This window comes from Montipora capricornis, chromosome 5 (genome assembly GCF_036669925.1).
Source record: "Montipora capricornis isolate CH-2021 chromosome 5, ASM3666992v2, whole genome shotgun sequence".
NCBI classification, from domain to species: Eukaryota; Metazoa; Cnidaria; class Anthozoa; order Scleractinia; family Acroporidae; genus Montipora; species Montipora capricornis.
This window is the reverse complement of record NC_090887.1, coordinates 20,257,856-20,270,028: the sequence shown is the minus strand read 5'-3', so window position 1 is coordinate 20,270,028 and position 12,173 is coordinate 20,257,856. Positions and strand designations below refer to the sequence as shown.

The following is a 12,173-nucleotide window of genomic DNA, read 5'->3' as shown; positions in this document are numbered from 1 at the left end:
TTCGCTCTGACGAAGGGCTAACGCTCGAAGCGTCAGCTTTTAGAATCTCTGTACGGTGGCCAATTTACATTATCAACTCCGTTGATAAAACCAAATTTTTGTATACTACTTCCCCACCGACGCAGCACCACAGTTTCTCTAGAAACTACCCATAGATGAAGGAAACTGAACGCGGATGAAAGTAGATGTAGGTAGCTGAAGGTAAATGGACGTTAATGAAGGTATATGAAGGTCAATGACGGTGAATGGAGATAGATGATTGCGATTGAAGGTAGACTAAGCTAAATGAGGGTAAATAAAGGTAAATGAAGGTAAATGAAGGTAGATGAAGGTAGATGATCGCGGATGAAGGAAGATGTAGGTAGTTGAAGGTAAATGGACGTTAGTGAAGGTAAATGAACGTGAATAAAGGTAAATAGGGAGTTTAAGATCTATGACGCGACGGCAACGAAAACGTCACAAATTTTGCATATTTAATGAGCAAAAACAATAGCTTTGCACGCTCTGCACGTGCATTTTTCATCTTTGTACATTTCTTTCACGTTTTCTGCAAATCTACGACGTGAAATTACCAATTCCCAAGTTTTACGGAGAACGTGAACAAAAGGCAGCGAATTTGAATTTTCTGTCGTAGATTCAATACGCACCTCCTAATTGAGTTCCTGGGGAGTTACACTAGTTTTTAGAAGTTAGACAAGCCGACATAACGACGAAAAAGATTAATAAACCTGAACTTGCAATTTTAAATGACGTTTTCGTTACCGTCGCGTCGCAGATCTTTAAGTACCTAATGACGATAAATGAACGCGGATGAAAAGAAATGTGGGTAGCTTGCATAGCAGAAGGTGAATGAATGTTAATGAAGGTATATGAACATGAATGAAGGTATATGAAGGTAAGTGAAGGTAGATGAAGGTAAATGAACGTGAATAAAGGCAGATGAAGGTAGATAAAGGCCGAAGAAGGTAGATGGAGGTAGATGAAGGTAAATGAACGTGAATGAAGGTATATGAAGGTAAATAAACGTGAATGAAGGTAGGTGAACCTGAATAACGGTATATTAACTAAGGCAAATGAATGTAAATGAGGGTAGATGAATGTGAATGCCGGTTGATGACCATGAATGAAGGTAGATGAAAGTAGATGAATGTGAATGAAGGAAGATGAAGGCAGATGAACGTAAATAATGGAAGAGGAAGGTAGATAAACGTGAATGAAGGTAAATGGAGTTGAATGAAGGCGAATCAAGGTAGATCAAGGTAGATAAAGGTAAATGAAGGCGAATGAAGGAAAATGAAGATAAATGAACGTCAATGAAGATATATTAAGGTAAACGAACGTGAATGAAGGTAAATGAATGCAAATGAACAAGAATGAAATAGATGAAAGTATATCAAGGTAAATGAACGTGAATGAAGGAAAATGACGGCACATGAACGTGATTGAAAATAGATGAAGGTATATGAGGGTTAATGAACGTGATTTAAGGTAGATGAAGGTATATAAGGGTTAATGAATATTATTGAAGGTAGATGATGGTAACTGACCAGGAGTGAATGTATATTAATACAGATGATGATAAGTTTTTATAAATGGAGGTAAATAGATATAGATGAAGGTAAACTGTATATGGATGAGTGAATTGTGGGAAACTAAATAATTTAGCGTGTCTTACGTAGTTGGGGACTCGTGGTGGATATATACATGAGGTCTTTCCCACCAAGACCGTACAACTTCATTGTATGATTGGTTTTTTCAAAGATCGAGTTATTTTTAGATTTCCCGCGAATTCAGACCTTTCCAGCTAATCATAAGTTATTACCAGGAGCTCATGGGCCCATGGCCCACGAGGTGCGCGATAATCTTTGCACATCTGACGTATGGTGTCTTTCAAAATGGCGTAGAAAATGCAGGCGGTCGACGAAAAAAGCCTCAAAGCGCATCCTTGAAACCACAGGTCACCCAGGATTATGAACTGCGTTCTCCTTCGTTAAACGCAATAAGTTATACATGAAGTACCAAGTCACGGGGACTGCGTTTATACACTCGAATTAGTTGATCTTGGCTCGTATTTTACACCTGACATTACTGTTTTTGGACATTTACGGATGATGAACATTTATGGATGACTTTTCGATTAAGAGAGTGAGTACACAGAGAAATATCCTTGACAACAAATATGTAAGCTTACAGACAGTACAGCTGTTGTCAAGTCGTAGTTTGATAACTATGACTTGACAACACTCAACAGCTGGGATAAACATTCATCTGATATTAAACCTACCTCTAAATGCTACCTTGCTGACCATATTTGTGTGATGGTTTCAAATGCCTCGATCTTGAATATTCCGTATATCACAGAAACCTTTTCCATAATAACTGTTTGTACGTGCATGAATTCGTGTGTCCTTGTTGTCTCTGTTAGCCGAACTTTTTCTTTCATTTTACTTAGGAGAGTTAATGGCATTCAGCAACTAAACGAGTGGACTGATATTCTCTCACAAATTGAGCAGTACTCTTCGTCCCTTGATAATTCTTTTGAACTCAAAACACAAGTAACAGACGGAGTAAAGTCAAATACTGATATGGCCGAGGTATAAAATTTGATAATTATTTAAAAGTGCTAAAAATAAACTTCAAATCACTTAAACTTACCTAACTAATAGTGATCATAATTTCCTGGGGTGGGGGGGGGGGGACTTTACATATGAAGGGGTGGGGATACTCGTCAGAAAATTTGAATTAGACCCCTAAAGGAGGCCAATCTAGGCTTCACCCAGGATTTTTTGACCCCTAAAAGAGACCATACTTAAAACTTATTAAAGGTATATTTTTATATTTCGTTGCATGAAGCCCCAAAGGAGACGTTCACGGCTACATATAGGCTACATATGATGGAATTTTCCCCAAAACACCCTAAATAAGACAAAAATCCCGAAATTTACATCCCTAAGCGAGATGACAAGCATCCCAACTCCTTTCATATGTGAGTCCCTTCCCTGGGCATAAATTTTTAATTGTGAATCATATAAATGAATCCAGAAAAATGTATCATGAATGATTTTGTGGACCATTTTTTTAAAACTTAGAATTCTAAATCTCTTAAAGTGCTACTGCGATCAAAACTCACTTCATGTTTTTCTTTACGTTTTGAAAGTTACAGTGCTGATTACTCGAAAAGCGAGATTTTAAGCAATCATTTCAAGAGAAAAACTATTTATTTGATGGTAATTTTTTTAGGACATTACTAAACAACCAAACAGCGAAACGAAGCGCCAAAACACCATGTATGACCCCACGATACATTGAATACTAACTATTAATTTTTTAGGCCTAATTAGGCCTAAAAAGTTATTGCTCCTAATCTCAGTCTTAATCTGAAGCCTAATTTTAATCACAATAACTTAAAAAAGCCAAAAACTCTTGTCCTGCATAAATTAAGCGGCCTTCACATACTTCATTTTTAACCTTGTGAGTAAATGAGGTCAGTTTGTCCTTGATCCAGATTGCTGAAAGCTTATCAGCTGCAAATAAACATTCCTCCTTTTGAAATTACTACAAAGTTCAAAGTTGTTTTTATCCAGGAGATTTGATGCCTTTTCAGGAGACTGGAAGATTTGTTCTGTATTCAGGAGACTCCCAGATAATCCCAGAGAATTGGCAGAAGTGATGTTAATTAATATTTATGGTACATCGAACTACCTAAAATAGCAATGAAACGAGCATCATAAAATGAAAATTGTTATGATATTATTAGTTTGTAAAAATGGTTATCACAAAAATCTCTTGTCCCAAATCTGTCTTCCAAAGTATTATTTCCAGAATATGAAATAGTGAGTGTGTTTTGTGGTGTTCCACTTTGATTGACTCAAACAGGGAAAAGAAGGCATGTACTAAAACCCGAAACACTGAAACGGAACCACTGGAATGAAACCACCGAAACAACGGAACAAAACCACCGGAACCATCGAAACAAAACCAGCGAAACAAGTTAAACACCAAACGAAACCAGCGGAACACACGAAACAGCAATAAAAACTTCAACAAAACCATCGAAACAGACTCGATTGCAGTATAAAATTTGACTTCCGGGCTGATTGTCGCTTATATTTAATATAATAATTTCTCGAATGGTTTCGTTCAAGTTTCCTGTTTCAGTTGCTCTTTATTCACAATCTTTGCAGATTCCCTAAGCACACCAGAAGATTCTTTCATTTCATTATTTTTCGTTTCTTAACTATGTCACCCAATGATGCGCACATGGCGACCAAGTGAAATCGAGGTTGGAACAGTGCAAAGACCACGGCAACAAACAAAAATATGAGGCGACAAAGTTATGATAACAGAGTGTTAACCCATTTGTAAATTATTGTATTATTGAAATGTATTTGCATTTCGAAGAGATAGTTAATGTTGGAGACTAAATTTACCAAGTCTATTGTGTGCTTGTGTAGAAGGGAACAACTTTGAACAAAACGACTAATTTTACTTACAGTGAAACTACATCATGAGTGAAAGAATTTCAGAAAATCTTGTGATCTGCATGGTCATTATGGCTGTTTCGATAGCTGTTTCGCAAGTTTCGCTGGTTTCGTTTTGGTGTTTCGATAGTTCCGTTGGTTTCGTTCCGGTGTTTCGATGGTTTCGGCGGTTTCGTTCCGATGGTTTCGTTTTGGTGTTTCGGGTTTTAGTACATGCCGGAAAAGAAGGATGCAATGTACTTGTTTTAAACAGATTGATAAATTTTCCTAATATTTTGTAACATTTGAAGTTTTCCTTGAGATGTTAACCTAAATCTTTATTTGTTTCTGTCACAAAAATACAAATTTTTTTTTGTCTTTATGTGACTTTCAATTCAATATTATAAGAAAATATGACCAAATATGATCTTTTTTTTATTTTCACTAATCAGAAGCTTCCTTGTCTATTCCTCTTCTCTTATACTATATCTTAACAACTATACCTTGCTATCCCTTTTTGCTTTAGTTGTGATTGTGTATTTTCTGTTTTTTTTTGAGAAGACTTCTGAGATGAATTCTTCATTCACTGCTGACCAGCTACTGATCATTCCTCTTCCATCTGATGTTGATACCAATCTTAATGTGGTAACATTCTGTTACTTCTCTTTTTCTTTTACATGAACTCAATGGCGATCCTAATGTCTCTATCTAAAGACTTTCATCTTCTTTTTGACTAAAGCCTGGAGTAACTGTCGGTGATATTAATGTTGTCCAGAATGGTTTCGTTGCGCATAATTTGAAATCAGTGATTTTTTTTAAGCATGGAGGGTGGGGTAATAGAGTGGTTTGTAAGATTAAAACAGAATGTTTCCTTATTGTAATGAAAAAAAAAAAGTTTGAAAGTCAAAATACTTGATTTAGATGTTGTAATTAATTAACTATGAGTTTGGACTTTGTGTGCAGGAGGTTCGTAAAGGCAGACGAGCAGCCCAGAATATCCAATCCAATCAAGAGCCTGATGAAGATGTATTAGACACCCCTCTCGGAGATACAGCAGTGACTGCTAATAACCTTGCATTTGCAAATAATGAACATGAACAAGTAAGTTGATTACATGTATTTTAAGTGATGGTCTTGATAATGGGTTTTGTGCCTGTTTTGTCCATTCAAATTTTAAACACTTATTTAAAGGCTCTTAACTGATCGCAGCCCTGTCTTGAATGTACAATGTCATGTATCTTCGTGTTATAAATCATAATGATGTATTAATGTCCTCTTTGAATAATATTGTAACAAGGAAGCTCGATCTGTGAAAGATATAATTACATCATATAGTATTGCACTGTGGGTATGAAATCAAAACCATGTTGCTTCGCAGTTATGAGCGCAAAGTTCAATTGCATCGAGAAGCCCCGTTGAAGTCCTAAAAATTTTTCAGGCTTCTCGACGCAATTGAAATTTGCGCTCGTAACTGCAAGACAACATGGTTTTAGTTTGATTTAAGCTCGATCTGTAATCCTTTCTTTTAAATAATAAGGGTTATTATTTTAAGTTGAGTGGTGTGGTATTAGTTCAATGAGAACAATACAAATGATCAATATTGTCATCAATGCATCTATGTAGGGGTATAGCAGGAAAATAATGTTTTTTTTTTTTCACTCATATGCTTACCCATAAGACAGTCCTAATATAAGATTCGTAGCAGCCTTTTATCTGACATCTTTTTTCTTCAGCCCTCCACCCTTTGCTATTAGAGTTCCTCACACCATCTTAAACTGTTCTTGCCCTTTCCAATCTATTTAGTGGGGCTCACTTTAGCCCAGTTGATGATCTCAGGATCTCCTAAGATCCCATTAAGCCATTGACTCCTGAACCAACCCTGACTGATGAGTAACATTGTCTGGCGTTAGAGAGAGTAAAATCTACGAAGTCTCAATCCCAGGGGTAAAAGTTAAGAATCCGATCCCACCAACGCGTCGGCCAACACGTCGGTTGACACACCACCAACACACTACCAACGCGTCGGCCGACAGTCGACTGATGCGTTGGCCGACGTGTTGGCCGACGCGTTGGTGGGATCGGATTCTTAACTTTTGTCATCCCAGGGGTCAATGTGTTTAGGAGCAGTAGTGCTTCTGGTTTCAAATACAAAAACTGTGACAAAAAGGTGGCAATGGGTGTGTTTGCCTATTTTGGCTAGTGTACTTCAATAATACCTTTTGTGTTCGGAATTTTTGAGCTTGCTTTGTAATTCTTTAGCCTCCACCAAAGCCATCCAGAAGACAAGGCGGTTGGGCAGATGACACACCAAAAGAGAAAAAGAAAGGGTATGAACACTGATCTCTTAAGTACAATCAGGCTTCGATTTTCCAAAGGCAGGCAAAAATCCTGACGCAGTGGTAAGAGTATGTCTCCTGTGTCATATTTCCCAGACTCAGCGTCATATGTGGTTGAAATTATTCAAAGGGAATCTCCACTTCAATCTACAAAAAAGTAACTTTAATTAAATCACAGAAAATAAACTTTACAGTCAAATCTGTCTGAGTTTTTTCAAAGAAAGCCTTGTATCTGAAATAAATACGTTTTAGAATTGCTTGTTTTTGTTTTCAAATTTCGCAGGTGCAGCCATCTTGAATAATTTTCATGTGTTATGGTTGCCCTATTGTTATCACACAAAAGCTCTTTGTGTTAGAACACTAGGGTAACCGTAACACATCACAATGTTTTTATTATTATTCAAGATGCTGGTGCCCGGGATAATTGAAAGTGAAATAAGGTCCGTTTTAAACGTTGCATTAATTACATGTGCCGAATCTAATGCAAAGGAGCGAAAACAATAGATTTTTCTGATTTGCATTACATTCGGCATATGTGAAATGCGACGTTTAAAATGGGCCTAAGCAATTTTAAAATTCAGTTGTCCTGACATGAACACTTTTTAAAAACAATTTTCAAACAAATTTGGTCTGAAACATTGTTTCCTTTGGTTTAAATTTCTTCTTTAGCAAGAGTGGAGGGTCCCTTTAAGATTTTTTTGAGAATTTAATTCTCAACTCATTTACTGGTAGTAGAGCACTATACACTAATGGCTACATACACTGCATGCTTGGAACATGATTTAAGTGATTTTTGTCTTCAACACAAAGCTTGTGTTTTATCCTAACAGGAGAAGAGATGTTGAAGTCTTCCATGAAGAAGAGTGAGTTTTTTAACAGTTACTGACTGAGCATATATATGTGACTTACTGTGAATTGCCTTTAAGATTCACAGCCAGATTTTTGAACTGTTAACATTTGTTGCTGTTATAATAATTTGTAAGTGAAAGGTATGAAGTACCAGACTGAGTATGTTTCATTGTATTAATAACTACATCAACTATGAAATTAATACATGTCATGTTGCCCAAACAGACCCATTTTTAAACACTCACATAAAGTATGTGCTATTATCTAACATATAAGTGTAGCATAAGTGTGTAAACTGCAGACATGTGCCAATTAAACTGCATCATGATGACAGAGGGATATTGATTATAAAATGATGTCCATTTGTGAAAAGAAAATAAAGGAAACCAGTTCTCATCCACCCGATCTTTCTTTTACACCACTGCCCTGTGTACAGTTTACCTTACTAAGTAGTTTAACAGTTTCAGGGTCTCGTGGAAGGATTAATAGGCTGATTTAGCAACAGAACGGGAACGTCAGTGGCGACATCGCGCGCAGCAAAACTACCAATGAGAATTTAAAATAGAGAAGAAAAGAGTGGAGTCTATTCTATTCTGAATTCTCATTGGTGTTTTTTCTGCGCGCGCCGTCGCCACTGACGTTCCTGTTCTGTTGCTAAATCAGCCTAATGACCTGACCAAATAGACAGGGTGACATTTGCACATGGTCTTGTACTTGTATATGCATCAAGTATTACATTTTTAAACAGTGATAAATGAATAAAATTTGTTGTTGTTGGTGTTGTTAATAACAAGTCTCAATCTGTGATATCTTGTTTAGTGAAAGACTCAAAATGGATAACTCTGTAACACAAGATGATGATGATGGTGGTAAGGATTATAATTATTATTATTTGTTGACTTAGCAGTGCAACAAGAAATCCACAAATCAGAATTCAAATTTTCATGTGCCTCTTTCTCTATCTATCTATGGGTTCGGGGCCTGGCTGGGGACATTGTGTTGTGTTCTTGGGCAAGACACTTTACTCTCACGGTGCCTCTCTCCACCCAGGTGTATAAATGGGTACTGGCGTAATGCTGGGGGTAACCCTGCGATGGACTAGCATCCCATCCAGGGGGAGTATAAATATTCCTAGTCACTTCATGCTACGGAAACCGGAGATAAGCGCCGGCCTGATGAGCCTTCTCGTAAGCAGAGACTTTTTTTTTCTTTCTCTATCTTCTTTGCAGATATTCCTGTAATTCCTGATCTAGAAGATGTTCAAGAAGAAGATATGGCCACTCAAATTGCAGCCCCGCCAAGGTGATTCTCGTGCCACCCAAACCCATCCCCATGCATCCTCTTACCTTGGTAAAGCTTTGGCTTCATGTCCTGAACATTAATGGCACTTGTCGCTCAGAAATGTGCTTGGGTTTTTTCTTACAGCATACAAGTGAACAGGGTAGCAACTTACAAGGAACTCGATAATTACTTTCAAAAACAGTCAGCTCTCTTCAATGTTAATTTGCTGGTAAGAGCTGCATTGATCAAGTTAAAATAAAATAGTTTGCAGGCTTAGTCTCTTTCATGCTCTCCATTTAAGGTAACATGAGGGAAAAGAACTACAGTCTGTGACAAAATTCCTTGGAACAGTACACGACTATACAGATTTCAAGCTTTCGCAGCTAATACTCTCCCCAATAATTTTTCTAATATAAGTTACAAAAACCTGAAGGCCAAAACACGTTCAATGGACATTTTTAAAGAGTTGACTTTCAAAGAGACCTCTACAACAACCACAAGTTTTAGATGTAAAGATTTCAATTATATTTAGGATTTTAGAGCTTTTTAATGTTGTGTATATATATATATGTATAGTTTAGTCATAGTTTATCAATAATTTAACTGTAGATAGTTTGATTTTGTTACTTTATTATGCATACATTTTGTTGTTAGGTTTAGTATTTATGCACCACCCCATAAGCTGCATAGCTTTCATCATCATCAAGCTAAAATAAAGGCTGTTTGTCTGTCTGTCTCACAATGTTGTTTGCACTTAAGTTTTTGAGCCCATTTGCCCATTTGTGGGAGGGCAAGCTATTTCAAAGTGTTTCAACAATCTTGTCAGAGGCTGTAGGTGCACCCTAAATGCGAAGTTGAGATTTTCTCATACGACATGTCATTACGTCGGGAGGGGGAGCAGGTTGTGTGATGCCTGAAATTGGGCCTTTGTAGGTTATTAAGGACAAAATTGATATTCTTTTAGTCTTGTTCATCTTACTTCACAGAGTCCATTAAATGTATGTTCATGGCCACAATTGAATTTAAAACCCTTTGACCTTTAAACTGGCCGAAACCGACCAGACATTTTTACTCGTCAGTGGGAAACCCCCAGGAGTCAATGTGTTAAAAGGAAGTATTTTTCTCTAGAGTGAAAGGCAGCTTAGGGCTTATCTTTGTTTTTGGCTCCTCTGTTAATATTGATGAGAACATTGTATTTTTGGTTTCGTGAGGGGTTAAAATCTTTTGTCATGTAGAGTAATAACCCGTTGACTTGTGGGAGTGTGAGATTTTACTCCATCTAATGCCAGACAATTTTACAATTGGGAGCGTCCTAGGATGCTTGAGGAGTCATTGGGTTAATCAGTAAAAAACTATATCCCCTCCATTAATTTTCTTTTTTAGGATGGGGAAATTGACCTGAAACTTCTGACAAATGTGCTGTCTCCAGAAACTGAAGTATTTGAGGTAACAATGATCCAGTTTCTTGAATGTGACACCCAGTCTTGACCATATTGTTTTCCTTTGGTAATAATCATGTTAACGAATCGAAAGTGGTTCAGCATTGTTTTTACTCTTATAGACAACGATATTCGTCATCACAGTGGTCAAAATGTTGTGGACTCACGAGGCACAGCCGAGTGAGTCCACTGTGATGACAAATATCGTTGTTGATAAGAGTACAGACAAGGCTGAACCACTTTCGATTTGTTTTTTACCACAATATTAGCTAATATTCAATGCCAAAGAACGTTCTTGCTTTATTTCTCAAAATGGGCATTCCTGATTGGCTATTACATTGCATGGCAAATTGACGCGAGCATGACGTGTACAGCGTTGTCTAGACTGTTATCGACAGTGGTAAATTACCCTAATTATCAGATTGCGAGATTACAAGCAATTGTGGTAAAATATTATTTTTCTCTTAGGAGGACAAGAAGTGGGACTGGGACCGTCTCTTCACTGAAGTTGCATCAGAACTGCAGTCTGAGTGGGATAAGGGTGGAGAAACAGATGACCTGGAGGAAACTAAAACATGAACACAATCATGGCGTTTTTAACACAGTTTATTTATCTGGAGCCTTGGAGCTCTATTAATGTCTACATCCTCTTAACCTCGCTGATTGTAAATATCATTCTTTTGCCACAAAATTGCTTGTTTCTTACCAGAAAATGCAGTTGAGTAACTCATTGAAGCCCCTGACCCGGCTCTTACAGCAAGTGCAAGCTTCAACAGTGTTTAAACCCCCGGGGGGGGGGGGGGGTACTCCCTTATAAGGGCCTAATGGGGACGTGCGGCCAGCCAGGGTATGTTTTTCGGGATTTTTGCCTTGAACAGGGTATCGAATTTATCATTTTTTGTTTTAATCAGGGTATCGATTTATCAATTTTTGTCTTAAACTGGGCTAAATGTGTTAAACAGGGTATCAAAATCGGAATTCTGTCTTAAACAGAGAAGGATAATCAGTGATATTTGTCTTAAACAGGGTCAGGGTATGAGGGGCTGTGCCACACCTCCCCACCCAGGGATATATTGAGTCCCCCCCCCCCCCCCTTGGTTTAAACCATTAATGTAGAAACATTACAAAAAGCAGGGGAAACTAAAGGGAAGTTTGTTAAAAACCTCCATGCATTAAGTAGAGGGTATTAATCCTACTTTGAGTACTCAACAATACATGAAATTGTTATTTTTGGGAGTCATTGTATTTTGACAAGCATATGTTCCATTATTTCCTGAGATCCAAATCAGCTGTGTATGTTACTTAAAAAGCTGTCGGGACTGTAGCTATTCCAGTCCCCTGCTGGTCACGGAAGACTCTTTTTTTTTGGTAAATGCCCCAAATAACAGCTACAAAGGGGAATAAAATACTGTATTTAATTTGAAGGATGGCAAACACGTTTTTTCTATTAACATGTACCAGTTTATTTTCATTCTCTCATTCACTTGTTTTATTTGTATAAGGTCATTAAAGTCTGTTCAAATTGTTCATTTCTAGACACTTCTTAACTCTCATTCATTCCATTCATGGTTTTCATCTGACGTCACAGCAGCCATGTTGGATAGCAAGAACAATAACCTGTCTCTCCGCTAGGAACTAAACTTTATTAGTATCACCCAACTAGTGGACTAATGCAAATCCTGCATTTTGATTGGATACGCTACTAGATGACTATTAGTAATAGTCCTCGAGTATCGAAAAGCGTGAAGCTTTCTTTCGTTTTATTCCGGCCAAATAAATATTTCTTCAACTTGTATTCGCTAACTTTA

At 37.4% G+C, this 12,173-nt stretch overlaps 1 protein-coding gene across 2 annotated transcripts; it reads left to right on the top strand.

The window, feature by feature from the left end:
• The first annotated feature begins 1,992 nt into the window (after positions 1–1,992).
• LOC138049869 (intraflagellar transport protein 43 homolog A-like) lies at positions 1,993–11,891 on the top strand. 2 transcript variants are annotated; one of them, XM_068896339.1, is made up of 10 exons: positions 1,997–2,145; positions 2,453–2,594; positions 5,424–5,561; positions 6,720–6,787; positions 7,627–7,659; positions 8,465–8,514; positions 8,875–8,947; positions 9,071–9,155; positions 10,310–10,372; positions 10,834–11,891. In XM_068896339.1, exons 1-10 carry the CDS (start codon positions 2,126–2,128, stop codon positions 10,942–10,944), a joined length of 783 nt encoding a protein of 260 aa, XP_068752440.1. In that variant the 5' UTR covers positions 1,997–2,125; the 3' UTR covers positions 10,945–11,891. The 2 variants fall into 2 exon arrangements, with proteins under 2 accessions (XP_068752441.1, XP_068752440.1); XM_068896340.1 differs by lacking the exon at positions 2,453–2,594 and having other exon boundaries at positions 1,993–2,145.
• The last annotated feature ends 282 nt before the right edge of the window (positions 11,892–12,173 follow it).

Excerpts from the sequence above, each read along its gene's own strand:
- LOC138049869 (XM_068896339.1), top strand. The coding sequence starts at position 2,126 with ATGACTTTTCGATTAAGAGA. Across the intron at positions 5,562-6,719 it reads CAAATAATGAACATGAACAA|CCTCCACCAAAGCCATCCAG; the intron begins GTAAGTTGATTA and ends GTAATTCTTTAG. Across the intron at positions 9,156-10,309 it reads TCTTCAATGTTAATTTGCTG|GATGGGGAAATTGACCTGAA; the intron begins GTAAGAGCTGCA and ends TTTCTTTTTTAG.